General features: G+C 36.9%; 1 protein-coding gene across 1 annotated transcript in view; it reads right to left on the reverse strand.

The window, feature by feature from the left end:
* The window catches only part of GK5 (glycerol kinase 5), a 65,468-nt gene that overhangs the window by 21,199 nt on the left and 24,654 nt on the right, over positions 1 to 19,615 (reverse strand). Inside the window, 5 exon segments of the mRNA XM_037736881.1 lie at positions 457 to 517; positions 726 to 799; positions 981 to 1,042; positions 2,278 to 2,353; positions 16,015 to 16,146. Of these exon segments, the coding sequence (XP_037592809.1) occupies positions 457 to 517; positions 726 to 799; positions 981 to 1,042; positions 2,278 to 2,353; positions 16,015 to 16,146 (405 nt within the window).

Consider the following 19,615-nt stretch of genomic DNA (forward strand, 5'->3'; position numbering starts at 1 on the left):
AAGCTTCTTTACTGGTAGATGCTGGCTAAGGATTTTATTAAATGTACCTACAACTTTCTCTGTTAGTTTAAGTTGCCCTAAAACTGTTTGCAATTACACTGTATCAAACAGAAAGCAAATATTGGCCCTGTCACTGTGTTTTGTCTCATAGTACCAAATGTTAACTGAATATTACTCAGAATTTAAAAATCTTTTAAAAAATTTAACAGTTTTCTAATAAACAACATACAGGCAAGTCAGAAAAGGTTATGAATTATTTCCATGATCGAATACAAGCTCAATGGTCCCTTTCCCAAAAATATAGAGGATACACTGGTCATATCCAGGAATCTTTAACTTAAAAAGAAAAAAAATACTTTAAGCTTACTCTGCTAAAGACTTTCTGTTTCTCTTAAAGTAATACATATTACTTTAGTTTATTCCATACAAAGGGAACCCCTCAAGTTTTCTACTTACCAAGGCAACTATTGGTATAGGCACACCAAATATCTCTTCATCCACTGATCCAAAATTGTGGCTTCAAATAAAATTCATTAAAAAGTTAGTTACAGTTCTAGAAATATTAGTTTTAAAACTGAGCAAATCGCTTTTTTGCATAAGCCCAAAAGTTATATAATGAACATACAAGTCCTTCAAACATATAATAAAATACTTTTCCCCACAAAACAAAATGAATTCAAGAAAGAACCACTGTGGTGGTTTCTATGTCTGATGTTTATTATTACCTTGTATCCCTCACAGGAGGTAGGAGAGAAAGTGGTATCGAAATTAGAGAGGTAATCATCCCACTCCAACACATCTGAGCATAAAAACATATCATCAGAATATACATATTTACATATATCAAACCTCTAAACATATATCAAAACATCATGTTGTACACGATATATTCATCAATTAAAAATAAGCTAATTTAGAAAATCTAAATCTATCTATATTACACAAAAATGTATGATTCAAAAAGAAGAAAAAAATTTTACCTTATATGGGTCAAAAAGTCCAGTTGTACTAGCATTTGAAAAATCTGTGGCATATACAGAACCTAAATTTAATAGGAAATAATACATTCATTATCAGATAACATAAATCAACACCTATCCCTAGTGTATAATCCAGACCCTCAAAGTTCATTCCAAAATGTGTATTTTCAATGCAGTCTCCAAAAGCAATTTTCCACTTAGTCTTTATGAACGTTTATAGTTGTGCAAAAGCACTTACAGACATGTTGTCACTTTATGATCCCCCAGTTTAAAGATGACAAAGAGGCTTAAAGATGTGAATGTTACCCATAGTTATAACCACTAGCAAGATGACAGATTTGTCACTGAACTCATCTTATCATCCTTGAAATTAAGACTGGTCCCCAGTCTTATGCTGAGGTTTCATCACAATTTATTTAAAAACCGTCCTCCTCTTATAACAAATCTAGAATAAGACTAGCTTTACTACAACATGTTGTTATTAGGGTACTAAAGAGCAGTACGAGCCGGGTAAGGTGGCTCATGCTTGTAATCCCAGCAGTTTGGAAGGCTGAGGCGGGTGGATCACTTGAGGCTGGGAGTTCGAGACCAGCCTGACCAACATGGAGAAACTTCGTCTCTACTAAAAATACAAAAATAGCTGGGTGTGGTAGTGCACGCCTGTAATCCCAGCTACTCAGGAGGCTGAGGCAGGAGAATTGCTTGAACCCGGGAGGCAGAGGTTGCGGTGAGCCGAGATTGTGCCATCGCACTCCAGCCTGAGCAAAAAGAGCGAAACTCCATCTCAAAGAAAAAAACAGAAAAACAAACAAAAAAACCCTGAGCCTCAATAAATTTAAGCAATTNAAAAAAAAAAAAAAAAAAAGAGCAGTACGTCTTGAGTATAGGAAGGAAAAAAAAAAAAAGGAGCTTCTGGCCATATGTAGTGGCTCACGCCTATAATCCCAGCACGCTGGAACGCTGAGGCAGATGGATTGCTTGAGTCCAGGAGTTCAAGACAAGCCTGGGCAAGATGGCAAAACCCTGCCTCCACCAAAAATACAAAAAATTAGCCAGGTGTGGTGGCATACACCTATAGTCCCAGCCACTCAGGGGGCTGAAGCAGGAGGATCGCTTGGCCTCAGGAGGTCGAGTCTGCAGTGAGTCATGGAGTACAATTGTACTCCAGCCTGCTTGACAGAGCCAGAACCTAGTTCAGAAAAAAAAAAAAAAAAAGTAGCTTCTACTTTTTTTGGGTAAATCATTTTTCTTGATCAAATTTCAGTTACTTAAAATAGATCTTCCAGGTTACCTTTACCTTTTGTGAGCTTATATAACAGCCAGGTATCAACAGTTCCAAAGCAGCAATTTTCTTCCTCAACTGCCTTTCGCACCTTGAAAACACAACAGCACAAAATCGATTTTAAAAGGCTAAATTGCTAAGTGCATGATTAAGTGCAGACCGGTGATACGATACAAACCCAGTTTTATAAAAATTAATATGTACACAGAAAAAATTTTCTAGAATATATTCCAAATTGTTATAAGCAATTATTATATAGGGCTTGAGATTTAGCGGTGGGGGGGGGGCAGGGGGAGGAGAAAGGGAAGATTTTCATTTTCTATGTAATATTTCTGAAAGGCTTTAGTTTTACACCAAGCATGTGTTGGTTACTTTTGTATGTGTGTGTGTTTTTAAAGTTTATATATTTTTAGTTTAAACATATACTAGTCAGCCAGGTACAGTGGCTCATACCTGTAACCCCAGCACTTTGGGAGGACAAGGACAAATCATCTAAGGTCAGAAGTTCAAGAACAGCCTGGCCAACATGGTGAAACTCCATATCTACTAAAAATGCAAAAATTAGCTGGGCATGGTGGTGCATGCTTTTAGTCCCTGCTACTCAGGAGGCTGAGCTAGAATAATCACTTGAACCCAGGAAGCGGTGGTTGCAGTGAGCCGAGATCGTGCCATTGCACTCCAGACTAGGTGACAGAGCCAGACTCCGTCTCAAAAAGCAAACAAAAAATAGCCCAAAGCTGGGATGGCATACTATGGCCCACAGGCCAAATCCAGCATACAGCAAATTAAAAATGGTTTTCAAAATTTTTAACGGTTAAAAAGACAAAAGGTGAGTATTTTGTGACACATGAAAATTAGATGAAACTCTAATTTCAGTGTCCATAAATAAAGTCTTATTGGAACACAGCTATGCTCTTTTGTTTATGGTTTGCCTACAGCTGCTTTCATGGCAGAGTGGTGAAAAAAACCTCACGCCCCTCAAAGCCTAAAATATTACTATCAGGCCAATAGTTGGTGGAAGCATGGCAAGGGAAACAGAAGTGTCAATACCTCTTTAAACTGTAATAGCTAGTGGAGAAACTGAAATGTCTGTTAGGGTGTTATTAACATACTGAAAAACAATTTCTTGAAACAAACTTTATCACCTCTACAAATTTTATTTGTCCTTCAAGGTTAGCATTTCCTGGCTTTATCCAAGCCTGGCCCACTCCCACACGCCTTCTAACTCAGTCTGTAGCATCCTACAGGTAGCTTCCATTTAGCCATTGTCTCACACCATTACTGCTTCTCTCCTAGACCTTAGCTCTTTAAGGGCAGGGACAAGATTGCATTTATATTCATAACCCCAACATCTAGGAGGGTTCCCAGCATATAGCAGGTGTTCCAAAAAATACTAATAAGTAAATAACTGAAATAAAAAGAAAAACAAATGGAAACATTTAAAGATAATAGAAAAGATCAGCAAAATGAAAACAAATGACATGAGTTCCAAAAACAGAGGTCATTTGTAAGTTATTTATAATACAAGTATTTAAGATTCCATTCAAGAGTTATGCAACTTAAATATAGAATGCTTTAAAATAATATATTTCAAGCTCTTGTGAAATTTATAAATTTTTATTCTAAAATTTTTTCCAGATACAACTTTTTAATAGCCAAAAGTTAATCTGTATTTCAGTGAGTAGCACAATGCCTGACAGGTGGTAAACTCATCCATCTATTCAAAAAATATTTATAAGTCAGGGCCGCCTATGATAGGTGCTAGGCCCTAAGGAGGCTAGGGTGACACAGAGTAGACATCAAAGCTTCCTAAGGTAGGAGGACCAAGGTTAATCCCCCTCACACTGGCTAAGGACAGCAAATGGCTCTACCCTAACAGCAGGAGTAAACTAGAAGGACAGGCTCTCATGGGAACTACAAATCAGATTTGAATCATCTCAATTACTAAGTTGGATTGAGATAATCCTATTATCTGGAAGAATGAAAGAAACAAACATAAATCATATCTAGAGCGAGACAGCATTATGTTAAGGCTCTCTAATTCTACACACAATTTTGTAAATATAATGTCAAGGTTGCATATACATACATATATATAAATTAGTAACCAGGCATATGAAGAAATAACATTGAAGAAAAACAAAAACAAGAAAAAGAGATACTACATGGGAGCTACAGATGTTGGAATTCACAGTCATGGCCTTTAAAATAAACATGCTAATTATATGGAAAAAAAGATAAATTATAGAACTAAAAAATAAACAACTTGATGGGTTTTAACAGCACATTAGAAACAATTAAAGAGTGAATAATATATTTGGAAGATAGATTAGAAGAAAATATCCAGAATGAAGCACAGAGAGACAAAAGGTTGGAAAATATGTAACATAAGGGTTAGATATAAAGGGGATTTAGTGAGAAGGTCTAAAGTTAAAAATGTACAAGAGGGGACTCCAATTTCCCACCTGATAGGTAAAAAGCTTGGAAGTCATTACTTCCATCCTTGCAAAAAAAAAAAAAAAAGTTAAGCAAACTGAAAATCAACAACTCTCCTCAGGTCCATAGAGAGTGGAGCTCATAGGGCAAATGGCCCATATTTGGGCTTTGAGAAAAAAAGAAGATATGGAGAATGGAGCAGAAATTACATTTAAAGAAATAACAGCTGAGAATTTGCCAAAATCAACAAAAGACAGCAAGCAACAAATTCAAAAACCCCTACAAACCCCAAGTAGCTTACATAAAACACACCAAACCTAGATAATAAGCACAGAAAATGTGTTTGATAAATTCAACACTCACTCATAATAAAAAGTGTCAGCAAACTTAGGAAAGAAAGAGAACTTCCTTAATTTGCTGAAGGACAAAGTATAGTCCCCCAAAACCAGATTCATACTAAGTAAAGAAATGTTGAAAGCCTTGAGTCCAAGATCAGGAACAAGAAAAAGAATTAATGATCACTCCTTCTAACTAATATATCCTGGAGGTCCTTATCAATGAAAAAGAAAGTGTTAGACCAGTAGAAAAAAATCTAGTCATTTGCAAAAGACATACTGCATACACAGAAACATCCCTTGCAAAAAAAAAAAGCTATTAGATAAGTTACTAGAATAACTAAGTGAATTCAGTACTATTACTGGATTAAAGGTTAATTCATAAAAAGCAACCATATTTCAAAAGGACACATATAGCATTCAAGGTTGATAAACTGAACTGCTTTAACAACTTTTTTTTTTTCCCAGAAAACATACGAGAGTTAAAAGGCAAAGATCAACTGGAGAAAATACTTCCAACACACACAAAACAAAAAGTCAATCCAGAATTGTGAAAAATATGCAATACGAAGAAAACAACACATCTTAAAAACGTACAAGAGGAGACTCCAATTTCCTGTCTGATGTGTATACATCTTGGAAGTCATTACTTCGATCCTCACAAGAAAATCAACATCTTTCCTTAGATCCATCAGAGAGCTAAGTCACAAGACAAATAGTCACACGGAAAATTGGAAAGACAGCTAGATACAAAGAATAACAGCTTACCAGGAGCAAAAGCCACTGCTAGAGTTTGGTAGGAACACACAGAGTAATTGATTATATGCTAGAGACTAAACTGTGGACTAACTTGTGAGATAAAAACTCCTAAAGGTCCAGCCTTAGGGGAACACAGCATTTTTGTGCATTGGCCTCCCGAAGCCCCAACAGGACCTCAGCTCGAATATCAGGGGAGAAGCACAGGAAGCGACTATGCTTCTGGCAGGGAAAAGTAACTACTGCGACATAAGCCTAGGGTACTCTGTATTCCTTAATAGTGGCCTGCAATCAAGGAAAATTATTTTGTCAGGGCCTAAGCAACTTGGGTTTTGCCAGAGCCTAACTGAAGTAGGGGAAGGGCTATGACCAATTCCAGCCCCCTCTAATTTTCTTATGCCACACAGAAAGGTAAAAAGCACTTGTGATGGTCACTGCCCAAAGACACAGGCTTGGGAAATTACTGAGACCTAGTCATAAGATTAGAGGCTGCTTCCCTTCCCCACAAACTTCACCACTACATCAGCAGGGCTCCTGAATTATGATCAGGGATTTCAGCTGGAAGAACTACAAGCCTCAGGTTCTAGTTAAGAAGTCTCTAGGGAAATCCAAAGATGACATGAAAGATAAAAACAAGGACACTAGAAGACAGTTTAGCCTCTGACATTGTAGCTAAAAGCAGTAAATACAGCATAACTCCTAGCCAGATAAATATAAAACCTCACACTAAAAGCTTACTTACCTCAGTTACTTTTACACAGCACATCATGTTTAGCTTTCAACAAAAAAATCAAAAGGCAAGCTAAAAGGCAAGAAAAACACAGTCTGAAGGGACAAAGCTACCATAAGAACCAGGCTCAGATACAGCAGAGACTTTGGAACTATCAGACAAGGAATTTAAAATATCTAAATTTAAATTCTAAGGGTTCTAATGAAAAAAGTAGATAACATGCAAGAACAGATGAGAAATGTAAGGACAGAGATGGAAACTCTAAGACAGAAAAAGGAAATAATAGAAATTAAAAATAGTTAACAGAAACAAAAAAGCCTTTGATGGGCTCATCAGCAGACTAGACATAGCAAAGACATAATCTTGAAAATATGTCAATAGAAACTTCCTAAACTAAAAAGCCAAAAAAATAAAAAAAGAATATATAAGAAATGTAGGACAATTATAAGAAGTTTAACATATGCATAATGAGAATATAAGAAGAAGAAAGAAAAAAATAAACAGAAGAAATATTTTAAGTAAAAATAACTCAGAATTTTCCGGAATTAATGACAGACATCAAACCACAGATCTAGGAAGTTCAGAGAACACCAAGCAGAATAAATATATTAAAAAATCTGCACCTAGACATATCACATTCAAAGTGCAGAAAACACCTAGACATATCACATTCAAAGTGCAGAAAACTAACAACAAAGGGAAAATCTTTTTAAAAGGCAAAGGAAAAAAATACTTTGCAAAGGAAAACTTAAACTATAATTGACAAGTTGCTGGAGGCTTAGTGTGGACAAGGTTGACCAGAGAGGATATTTAGGGCAGTGAAACTACTGTGTATGATAATGCAATAATGGATACATGTCATTTTATATTTGTGAAGATCCATAGAATGTAAAACACAGTGAACCCTAATGTAAACTATAAACTATTAGTTAATAAGAATGTATCAATATTGGTTCATCAATTGTAACAAATGTACTGCACTAATGCAAGATGCTAATAAGAGGAGAAACTGGATGTAGTGGGCATGAGCAAGTATACAGCAACTCCATTTTTCACTCAATTTTTTTGTAAATCTAAAACTGATACCAAAAAAATAAAGTCTACACATTCAAAAAATTTTAAATGGGGCCAGGTGCAGTGGCTCATACCTATAGACCGGCATTTTGGGAGGCCAATGTGGGATTATCACTTAAGCTCAAGAGTTTGAGGCCAGCAACGGGAACACAGCGACACTCTGTCTCTATTAAAAGTGAAAAAATTTGGCTGGGCATGGTGTCTCACGCCCATAATCCCAGTACTTTGGGAGGCTGAGGCAGGCGTATCACTTGAAGTCGAAAGTTTTGGATCAGCCTGGCCAATGTGGTGAAACCCCATCTCTACTAAAAACACAAAAATTAGCCAGGCGTGGTGGTGCACACCTATAATCCCAACTACTTGAGAGGCTGAGGCAGGAGAATCACTTGAACCCAGGAAGCAGAGGTTACAGTGAGCCAAGATCACACCAATGTACTCCAGCCTGGGTGACAGAGTGAGACTCCATGTCAATCAATAAAATAAATAAAAGTGAAAAAATTAGCCAGGCATTGTGGCACACACCTGTAGTCCCAGTTACTCAGGAGGCTGGGGCAGGAAGCTCACTTGAGCCCATGAGTTTGAAGCTATAGTGAGTTCAATCAGGCCACTGCATCCCAGCCTGGGTGACAGACCAAGAATCTGTCACAAAACAAAATTTTTTTTTCTTTTTTTGAGATGGAGTTTTGCTCTTGTTACCCAGGCTGGAGTGCAATGGTGCAATCTCGGCTCACTACAACCTCCGCCTCCTGGGTTCAAGTAATTCTCCTGCCTCAGCCTTCTGAGTGGCTGGGACTACAGGCATGCACCACCATGCCCAGCTAATTTTTGTATTTTTAGTAGAGACGGGGTTTCACCATGTTGACCAGGATGGTCTCGACCTCTTGACCTCGTGATCCACCCGCCTTGGCCTCCCAAAGTGCTGGGATTATAGGCGTGAGCCACCGCACCCGGCCTAAAACAAAAATTTTTTTAACGGCAAAAGATCTGAACAGACACTTCACCAAAGATATACTGATGGTAAATAAGCAAATGAAAATATGCTCTGTATCTCATGTCATTAAGGAACTGTAAACAATGAGTATTACTACATACCTATTAAAACATAAGATACTACTACACACCTGTTAGAATGGCTAAAATACAAAGATACCACTACACGTCTATTAGAATGGTTAAAATGGTTGCCCAAATTTGACAACATCAAATGCTGATGAGGATATGGAACAAGAGAAACTCTCCACTGTTGGAAATGCAAAATGACATAGCTACTTTGGAGGATAGTAGATAGTTTCCTACAAAACTAAATGCAGTCTTATCACATGATCCAACAATCATACACCTATTTACACAAATGAATTGAAGATTTATGCTCAAATAAAAACCTGCACACAAAAGTGTATAGCAGTTTTATTTATAATTGCCAAAAACTGGAAGCAACCAAGATGTTTTTCAACAGGTAACTGAAGAGACTGGGCACAGTGGCTCAGGCTTGTAATCCCAGCACTTTGGGAGGCCAAGGCAGGCAGATCACTTAAGGTCAGGAGCTTGAGACCAGCCTGGCTGATATGATGAAACCCATCTCGACTAAAAATACAAAAATGAGCTGGGCATAGTGGTAGGCACCTGTAATCTCAGCTACTTGAGAGACTGAAGCAGGAAAATCGCTTGAACCTGGAAGGTGGACGTCGCAGTGAGCCGAGATCATGCCACTGCACTCCAGCTTGGGTGACAGAATGCGACCCCATCTCAAAAAAAAAAAAAAAGAAATAGGTGATTGGATAAACAAACTGTGGCACATTCCGATAATGGAGTATTATTAGGTGATAAAATGAGCAATCAGGGCACAAAAATACATGAAGAAACCTTAAATGCATATTGCTAAGTGAAAGAAGCCAGTCTATAAAGTCTACATACTATATGATTAAAACCATATGATATTCTGGAAAATACAAAACTACAGAGACAATAAAAATATCAGTGTTCATAGGAACAAGGAGAGAGATTAAAAAAAAAAAAAAAAATCAGTGTTACCCTGGGTTCAGAAAGAGATGTGAGTTAAGTGTAGCATAGTTTTCAGGGCAGTGAAACTGTGATGTATCATAGTACTATAATAGTAGATACATTACATTAATAACAATGTTTCCATATTTGTTCATTAATTGCAATAAATGTACCACCTTAATAGCAAGATGCTAATAACTGCAGAAACTGTTGGGAAGCAAGAGTATACGGAAACTACCTATATTTACAGTTGAATGTTTCTGTAAACCAAAAACTACTCTAAAATTCAAGTGTATTAAGTTTTTAGAAAACAAAGGACTGAGGTACTACACAAAAGAATATACAAGTGGTCAGTAAATATGTGAAAATATATCAACTTTGTTAGTAAATAAAGTAATACAAATTAAGGCCATAATGAAACTGAGAAGTGTGAGTTTTCCTATACTGTTCCTTTTTCAAGATTGTTTTGCTAATCTGGGTTCCTCAAATTTCTATGTGAATTTTAAAATCAGCTTGTCTGCTACCAAAAAATAAATGTAGCAGAAATTTTGGTAGAAATTGTGTTGTATCTGTAGATAAATTTGAAAAATACTACAATCTTCACAGTATTAAATATTCCAATCCATGTATATAGAATGTCTTTCCATTTACTTAGGCCTTCACTAACTGCATTCAACAATGTCTTGTACTTTTCAGAGTATATGTTTTGTAATTAAGTTTATTCATACATATTTTATTATTTCTGATGTTTTTGTAAATGAAATTGTTTTCTTTTTACCTTTTTTCTGAGAGACGGTGTCTCACTCTGTCACCCAGGCTAGGGTGTAAAGGTGTGATCTCAGCTCACTGCAATCTCTGCCTCCCAGGTTCAAGTGATTCTCCTGCCTCAGCCTCTCACATAGCTGGGATTACAGGAGTCCACCACCATGCCTGGCCATTTTTATATTTTTAGTAGCAACGGGGTTTCACCATGTTGGCCAGGTTGGTCTTGAACTCTTGACCTCAGGTGATCCACCTGCCTTGGCCTCCCAAAGTGCTAGGATTACAGGCGTGAGCCGTTGCTTCCCGCTGAAATTATTTTCTTAATTTCATTTTTGAATTGTTAATTGCTAGTATATAGAAACAAGATTAATTTTTAGCTGTGTGAGGTAGCTCACACCTATAATCCCAGTACTTTGGGAGGCTGTGGTGGGAGGATTACTTGAGCTCAGAAGTTCAAAACTAACTAGAACAAAATAGTGAGACTTTGTTTCTATAAAAAATTTAAAAATTAACTGGGGACAGGCACAGTGACTCACACCTGTAATCCCAGCACTTTGGGAGGTCAAGGTGGATGGATGAGTTAAGGTCAGGAGTTCGAGACCAGCCTGGCCAACGTGATGAAACCCCATTTCTACTAAAAATACAAAAGTCAGCTGGGCGTTGTGGTGCACACCTGTAGTCCCAGCTACGTGGGAGGCTGAGGCAGGAGAACTGCTTGAGCCTGGGAGGCGGAGGCTGCAGTGAGCCCAGATCGTGCCACCACACTCCCACCTGGATGACAGAGTAAGACTCCATCTCAAAAAAACAAAAACAAAAATTAACTGGGCATGGCGGTGTGCACCTGAAGTCTCAGCTACTCAGGAGGCTGAAGTAAGAGGATCTCTTTAGCCTGGAGGTTGAAGCTACAGTGAGCCGCAATCATGCTCCTGCAGTCAAACCTGGGTGACAGACTCTGTCTCAAAAAAAATTTTTTGTATACTGATCTTGTGCCCTCCAACCTCACTAAACTCATTTATAATATCAGTGCTAATTTTTTTTAGGAAATTCCTTAGGATTTTCAATATACAAGATCATGTCATCTGCATCATAGACGTAGTTTTACTCCTTCCTTTCCAATTTGGTTGTCTTTTATTACATTGTCTTGCTCAACTGGCCTGGCATAGAACCTCTCCTACAAAGTTAATTAGAAGTGATGAGAGTGGACATCCTTGTCTTGTTCCTGAACTTAGGGAAAAAAACATTCAGTCTTTCACCATTAAGTATGGTGTCAGCTATGGGTTTTTCACAGATCAGGCTGAAGGAGTTTCCCTCTATTCCTAGTTTACTGAGCGTTTTATCATGAAGATGTGCTAGATAATGTCAAATGCTTTTTCTGTATCTACTGACATGATTATGTGTTTTTTTTTTATTCTTTATTAATATAGCATATTATTTTCTATTTTTTTACATTTACCGGTTTTTATAAAAGATCCATTTTAATTGATTTTTGAATGCTAAACCAATCCTGTATTCTAGGGATAAATTGCCACTTAGTCATGATATGTAAGATATATAATCCGTTCTATATGTTGCTGGATTTGACTTGCTAATATTTTGTTAAAGAGAGAGAGAGAGAGAGAGAGTGTGTGTGTGTGTGTGTTTGTGTGTTTTCCAGAGACAGGGTCTTGCTCTGTCATCCACGCTGGAGTGCAGTGGTGGTGTGATCCCAAATCATTGCTGTCTCAAACTCCTGGGCTCAAAGAATCCTGCCACCGAGTCTCCCAAGTAGTCTCCTAGGACTACAGGTATGTACCACTATGCCCAGCTAATTTTTTAATTTTTAATTTTTTTGGAGAGACAGTGTCTTGCTATATTGCCCAGGCTGGTCTCAAACTCCTAAGCTCAAGCAATCCTTTTGCCTTAGCCTCCCAAAATGCTGGGATTATAGGCATGAGCCACCATATCCAGACTTGTTGACAATTTCTATGTCTGTATTCATAAGAAATATTGATTTACAGGTTTTTTTTTATTGTGATGTCTTTGATTTGGTTATCAGGGTAACACTGGCCTAAAAGAATGAGCTGGGAAGTACTTCTCACTCCAATAATGGAAGTATAATCCATTATTGAAAGTGGGTATTAAAGTCTCTAACTATTACTATTCAATTGTCTATTTTCAGCTAATTTTCTATTTTTTGGAAGAATTTATGAAAGGATTGTGCTAATTCTTCTTTAAACTTTTGGCTGAATTAACTAGTAAAGCCATCTAGCTCTGGGCTTTTCTATGTGGGAATTTTTTATTATTATTATTATTATTATTATTATTTTTGGAGATGGAGTTTCGCTCTTGTTACCCAGGCTGGAGTGCAATGGCGCGATCTCGGCTCACCGCAACCTCCGCCTCCTGGGTTCAAGCAATTCTCCTGCCTCAGCCTCCTGAGTAGCTGGGATTACAGGCACGCGCCACCATGCCCAGCTAATTTTTTGTATTTTTAGTAGAGACGGGGTTTCACCATGTTGACCAGGATGGTCTCGATCTCTTGACCTCGTGATCCACCCGCCTCGGCCTCCCAAAGTGCTGGGATTACAGGCTTGAGCCACCGTGCCCGGCCGGAATTTATTATTTATTAATTCAATTTCTTTACTGGTTATAGATTTATTCAGATTATTTCTTCTTTTATTTCCAGTATTTGTATATTTCTAGGAAATTTTTCATTTTATCTTGGCTATCTAATTTGTTGGTATGAACTTAATGCTTTTTATTTCTGTGAGGTCAGTATTAACACCCCCTTTCATTCATAATTTTAGTTATCTGGGTCTTCTCTCTTGTTTTTGCCAGTCTAGCTAATCTTTTCAAAGAACCAATTTTTGGTTTTATTGATTTTCTTCATCGTTTTTCTATTCTCTATTTCATTAATTTTGCTCTAATTCAATTATTTCTTTCCTTCTGCTAGTTTTTGGTTTAGTTTGCTCATCTTTTTCTGTGTCATAAGGTAGAATGGTAGATTATTGACTTGACATTTTTCATCTTTTTAAATATACTCTTCTACATGTAATATAGTCTTGCTATAAATTTCCTTCTAAGTAGATTTTTTTATCTGTATCTAGTAAGTTTTGGTAAGTTGTGTCTTCATTTTCATTTATCATGAAGTATTTCCTAATTTCTCTTATGATTTCTTCTAGGACCCATTGGTTATTTTTAAATGTGTTTTTAAATTTTCATATATTTCTTAACTTCCCAAGTTGTTTCTGTTTCTTTTAATTCAAAGCCTTTATGGTCAGATGGCGTACTTTGTATGATTTAAAATTTAAATTTAAAAATTTATTGAGGCTTGAAGTATGACCTAGCCTATGATCTATCCTGGAGAAAGTTCCATGTACACTTCAGAAGAATGTATATTCTGTTCTTGGGTGGAGTTTTCTATAAATGTCTGTTAGGTCTATTTAGTTGCTACTGTCAATCAAATTTTCTGTTTCCTTGTGAATCTTCTGTTTAGTTATTCTAGTCATTATTGAAAGTCAAGCACTAAAGTCTCACTTTCAATAATGCTCCACTATCTATTTTTCCCTTTAATTCTTCTATTTTTGCTTCATATATTGTGGACCTCTGTTATTAGGTGTTTATAACTGTTAAATTTATGATGAATTGACCATCTTATTATAAAATTCCCTTTTTATCTTTAGTAACATGTTTTTGTTTTAAAGTCTATACTGCCTGATGTCAATATAACCACTCCAGCTTCTTACAATGACTGTTTACATGATATATGCTTTCCACTCACTTACTTTTAAACTTTGTATTTTTTAAATCTAAAGTGTGCCCATATAGATAACATATAGTTGGATCTTGTTTTATTATCCAGTCTAAAATCACACTCAGATACTATTACTTACCAACTAGGATGGCTAAAATGTAAAGGACTAATGTCAATTATGATAGTAAATGGAATAAAAAGTCTTCTGATCACATACTGATATCAAGCGTATAAATTGTTATGACCACTTTGCAAAAGTGTTTTGACATTATCCACTAAAGATAAAGATACATAGCTGGGTGCATGGCTCATACCTGTAATCCCAGCACTTTGGGATCCAGAGGCAGGCAGATCACGAGGTCAGGAGCTCGAGACCAGCCTGACCAACGTGGTGAAACCCCATCTCTGCTAAAAGTACAAAATTACAAGATGTAGTGGTGTCCACCTGTAATCCCAGCCACTCAGGAGGCTGAAGCAGGAGAATCGCTTGAACCCAGGAGGCGGAAGTTGCTGTGAGCTGAGATCACGCCCCTGCATTGCAGCCTGGGTGACAGAGCGAGACACTGTCTCAAAAAAGATGAAGAGATATATATATATACACATTCATGCCTGAAAAATTCCATTCCTATGTATAGACATAGCAATTACATGTACACCAAGAGTTGCATTATTCATAACAGCCAAAAACCGGAAATAATCCAAATGTACATGAACAGAATAGACAATAAACTGTGGTAAAATCATATACTGAACAACAAATATCAATGAAAATATAAGCAAATTAATTTACACACAACATTGGTACATGTCAAAAACATAATGTTGAGCAAAAGGAGTCTCATACAAAGGAATTCCATTGATATAAATCAAAGATATGGCAGGTGTGGTGGCTCACACCTATAATCCCAGCACTTTGGGAGGCCAAGGTGGGCAGATCACGCGGTAAAGAGATCGAGACATCCTGGCCAATATGGTGAAACCCCATCTCTACTAAAAATATAAAAATTAGCTGGGCATGGTGATGTGCACCTGTAGTCCCAGCTACTTGGGAAGCTGAGGCAGGAGAATCACTTGAACCCAGGAGGTGGAGGCTGCAGTGAGCCAAGATCACACCACTGCATTCCAGCCTGGCAACAGAGCGAGACTCCACCTCAAAAAAAAAAAACAAACAAAAAAAAACCCACAAAGATATTGAAACAAAACTAAAGTAGGGTACTGAGGAATAAATACATAAATTGTAAAAGAAGAAAGAAAATGTGATATACAGTATCATAGTGTTCTAGTTCTTGATTCAGCTGGTGTTACAAAGATGTTTGTTCCGTGGTATCTGACTGGTACTTTTTCTTTTTATTCACCTTTCTAGATGTATTATGACACAATAAAAAGGTCTCTTTTTAAAAAAAAAAGAAAAAGAAAAAGAAAAACAGGGTGGGCACGGTGGCTCATGCCTGTAATTCCAACACTTTGGGAAGCCAAGGCAGGTGGATCACCTGAGATCAGGAGTTCAAGACCAGCCTTATCTATATGATGAAACCTTTCTCTACTAAAAATACAAATATTAGCTGGGTGTGGTGGCATGTGCCTATAATCCCAGCTACTTGGGAGGCTGAGACAGGAGAATCGCTTGAACCTAGGAGGCGGAGGTTGCAGTGAGCCGAGATCATGCCACTGCACTCCAGCCTGGGAAACAGAGAGCGAGACTCCATCTCAAAAAAANAAAAAAAAAAAAAAAAAAGCAAAACAAACAAAAAACAAGTAAAGATGCCACATTGTCTTCCATTCCAATATATGGTAGACACTTAATTTTCCCTCAAATAATCAAATTACTATCTTTATTCCTTTAATTTTTTTCTTTCCCACAGTCTTTACATGGTTTACACACACACACACACACACACAAACACACACACACAATATTTTCTTACCTCAATCAAGTTCTGTAAAATCCAGACCAATCTCAAAGAAGTCTGCTGGCTTGTGAAAGTGAACAAACTGGCTGAAAACAGTCGTTTACTTCTAGTGAAAAAGTGAAGCACTCGGCAAGAACTGTGAAATAGCTATATTTTAAAAAACATATTTTAAGAAAATGCATTTAATAATGTTTAAAATTTCCAGGTCAACTCTATATACATGCAAATAAACCCAATAACATGTCATTTAACTACTTATAAAAGTGTTTTCTGCACTTAAGGAAATAAAAAACAGTGATATTATCCTTAATGGGTAGTTTGTATTCTAACACATAAAATGCAACAAATCTACTTTGAATTCTTTTAGCAAACACCAGATGCTCAGGTCCTTATAAATGTGTGTGTGTATGTGTTTTTTTTTTTTTTTTAAAGAACTATATTTTTCCCTCTCTACCTATTTTAACTATGACAGTGAAGGGAGAGAATCTAGGAAGGAGACTATATTTGTAGTATTTTATTTCAGTGGGATATGTATACTTTAAGTTTAACCTATACTATTTAGTAGTAGAATAGTATTAATTCACTGCTGTTCTAATAGTAACTACTGAAAGCTATCAGCTAATCTTTTATTTTGAAGGCTCATAGTCCAAATATTTTCACATTAATCACAATCTTATATCTTAGCTTCAAGCTGTCTCTATGAATGAAAGCCCTGAGAGCTCTTCTTAGTACTAGATAATGAAGAATGAGTTCTTATTAGCTCTTTTTCTTTCCTATTAGAAATCAAGTTAGCACTAACACAGACAGAAGGAAATTACTCATGTAATTTCCCTTGGGGTGTGCTCTTTGTCATCATGAGCCATGTCTTATCGAATGAATCATATTTCATATGCAAGCATGGTCTTCGTCTGACTGGGCTGTTGTTTTGAATCCGCGAAGCCTCGTCCATGCTTTCAGTGGCCTCCTAAAGTGCTGGGATTACAGGCATGAGCCACCACGCCTGGTCATTTCTTTATATTTTATATGGCATATACATTTTCACATTATTTATTAAAATATAAGTTTTTTTAAAAGTATTTAAAGTGACCACCCATAATCCTTCCTTTCATTTCTTGTAAGAAATAATTTAAACTGAAATGGGCTATTTCTCCTTATACAAACTATACTCTTCACATACAAAATTAGATTTAGGACACTTCTGGGATCTTCTGTTAAAATGCAGATACCTCGGGATGGGTGGAGAGGTCATACAAAAATATTACAAGCTCCAGTACCTGCATTTGTGGACAACAATTATCATCTTCATTCACATGTCTAAATACTATCTACTAGGTGACTTCTAGTGTACCAAGGACTATTGCTAGGCCTTGTAAAAACAAACTGAACAATATGGGCAGAATCCTTGTCTTTTTAAAATTTACATTCTAGTGAGAAGACAAATAAGCAATCAAATCAATAAATGATTTAAGAAGACAGACTGTAAAATGAATCATTATTTAACATGCTGCTAAGAAATGCATCCTGATTTCAGAGATGTTAAAATATAACTCATACGTTGCTGAGCGGAAAGCAAATGGTATAGTTACTCTTCAAAACACTTTGGCAGTTTCTCACAAAACAAAACATGCAGTTACCATATGACCTTGAGGTTTTTATCCTAGAGAAATGAAAAATTACATTCATACAAAATTCTATACAAAGAATGTTCATAACAGCTTTATTTGTAATAGCCAAAAACTGTAATCAGCACAGATGTCCTTCAACAAGTGAATGGTGAAATAATCTGTGATACAGCTGTACTATTGAATACAACTCAGAAATAAAAAGGAACAAACTACTGATATAGGCAACAACTTGAATGAATCTCCAGAAAATTATACTAAGTTAAAAACCAACCCCAAAAGGTTATATATTTAAAAGTATAATCTTATGTATATAACATTTTTCAAATTAGAACATTTTTTAAATGAGGACTGATTAGTGGTTGCCAGGAGCTAGGAATGACAGCGGGTAGGGAGGTGTATGGGAGAGTGGTCGATATAGTTATAAAAGAGCAACAAAAGAGATCTTTGTAGTGATGGAACTGTTCAGTATCTTGCATGTGATCCTGGATACATGAACCTACAGATAGGAAAAAAATTGTATAGTACTTGCATACATACACATACACACACACACACACACACACACACACACACACACAAATATAAAATAAAACAAGGGAAATCCTAATAGGAATTATGAATTGTATTAATGTCAATGTCCTGGTTGTGACGTTATTCTATAGTTTTTCAAAATGTTACCATTGTGAGAAAGTGCAAATGTCTAAGGGATCTTTGTATTGTTTCTTACAACTGCATGTGAATCTACAATTATTTCCATTTAGTTTTCAGTTTATAAAATGCATATCTCAGGATCTTTGAAATTTAGTAAGTACAATGAAGGAAACAAAGGACAACTAAGAGATTGAGGGCAAGGGGGTTCCTTTAAATAGGATGGCAGGGAGGGGCTCCCAGATGTGCCATATAAGCTGGATCCTAAAGAATGAGAAGGATCCAGTCATGATGGCAGAGAGATCCCCTGCATGTACAATGGTCTTCAGGTAAGAAACAGCTTGAGTGCTACAAGAACAAAAACAGGCTGGCAAAGATGGAGTTGCTAATCTTTAGCAACTTCAGGAGAAAGGGGTCTAGGAAGTGTTAGAATAATATCGCCAAACCTTGGTAAGGAGCTGGGATTTTATGCTAATAGCAAAGAGAAGAAAGCCTGAGCAATCATTAGAAAGAATAAGAACTATAGTAAGAAGAAGACTGGGCGTCTGGCGAAACTGGAAGAAAGCAACAGTGGCAAGAGACTGCAAACACACCCCAATTACTGCACCATTTTGCTTGGGGCTAGCCTTGGCCAAACTAATGACATTAGTGCCAGTTCTGACAAAAACACTCTAAACATTTCCAAGGGCCTCAATCAAACCATTAGCAACTGGAAACGGATGACTGCAAAGTAGGGCTCCTTCACTCCCACGACAGGCCCTAGCATTATGTGTGCTAAACTGTGAAAGCGTGTGTTTGTGTACATATTTTTGCTAAGAGGAACCAAAACTTTCATCAGGCGCATGTTCAATATCAAGTAGACAAAAGTGTTTTAAATGCTCGGTTTTGTGCTTGAGGTCACAGTTCTGCATTAAGATTTGAAATTTGAGGCTAGGCGTGGTGATTCATTCCTGTAATACTAGCACTTTGAGAGGCTGAGGCAGGCAGATCATGTGAGGCCAGGAGTTCAAGACCAGCCTGGCCAACATGATGAAACCCCACCTCTACTAAAAATAGAAAAATTACCAGATGTGGTGGTATGCGCCTGTAATCCCAGCTACTTGGGAGGCTGAGGAAGGAGAATCACTTGAACTTGGGAGGTGGAGGTTGCAGTAAGCTGAGATTGTGCCACTGCACTCCAGCCTGGGTGACAGAGGGAGACTCCATCTCAAAACAAACAAACAAAAAAAAGATTTGAAATTTGAGACATATTATGGAAGTAAATGTTTTCAAATCACAATTTTTCTTTTCAAATCACAATTTTTTTCCAAAGGAATAAAAGTTTTAAACACCTCAATGACTAA

The sequence above is a fragment of the Cebus imitator genome, unplaced genomic scaffold, assembly GCF_001604975.1.
Source record: "Cebus imitator isolate Cc_AM_T3 unplaced genomic scaffold, Cebus_imitator-1.0 Scaffold30, whole genome shotgun sequence".
Classification (NCBI taxonomy): domain Eukaryota; kingdom Metazoa; phylum Chordata; class Mammalia; order Primates; family Cebidae; genus Cebus; species Cebus imitator.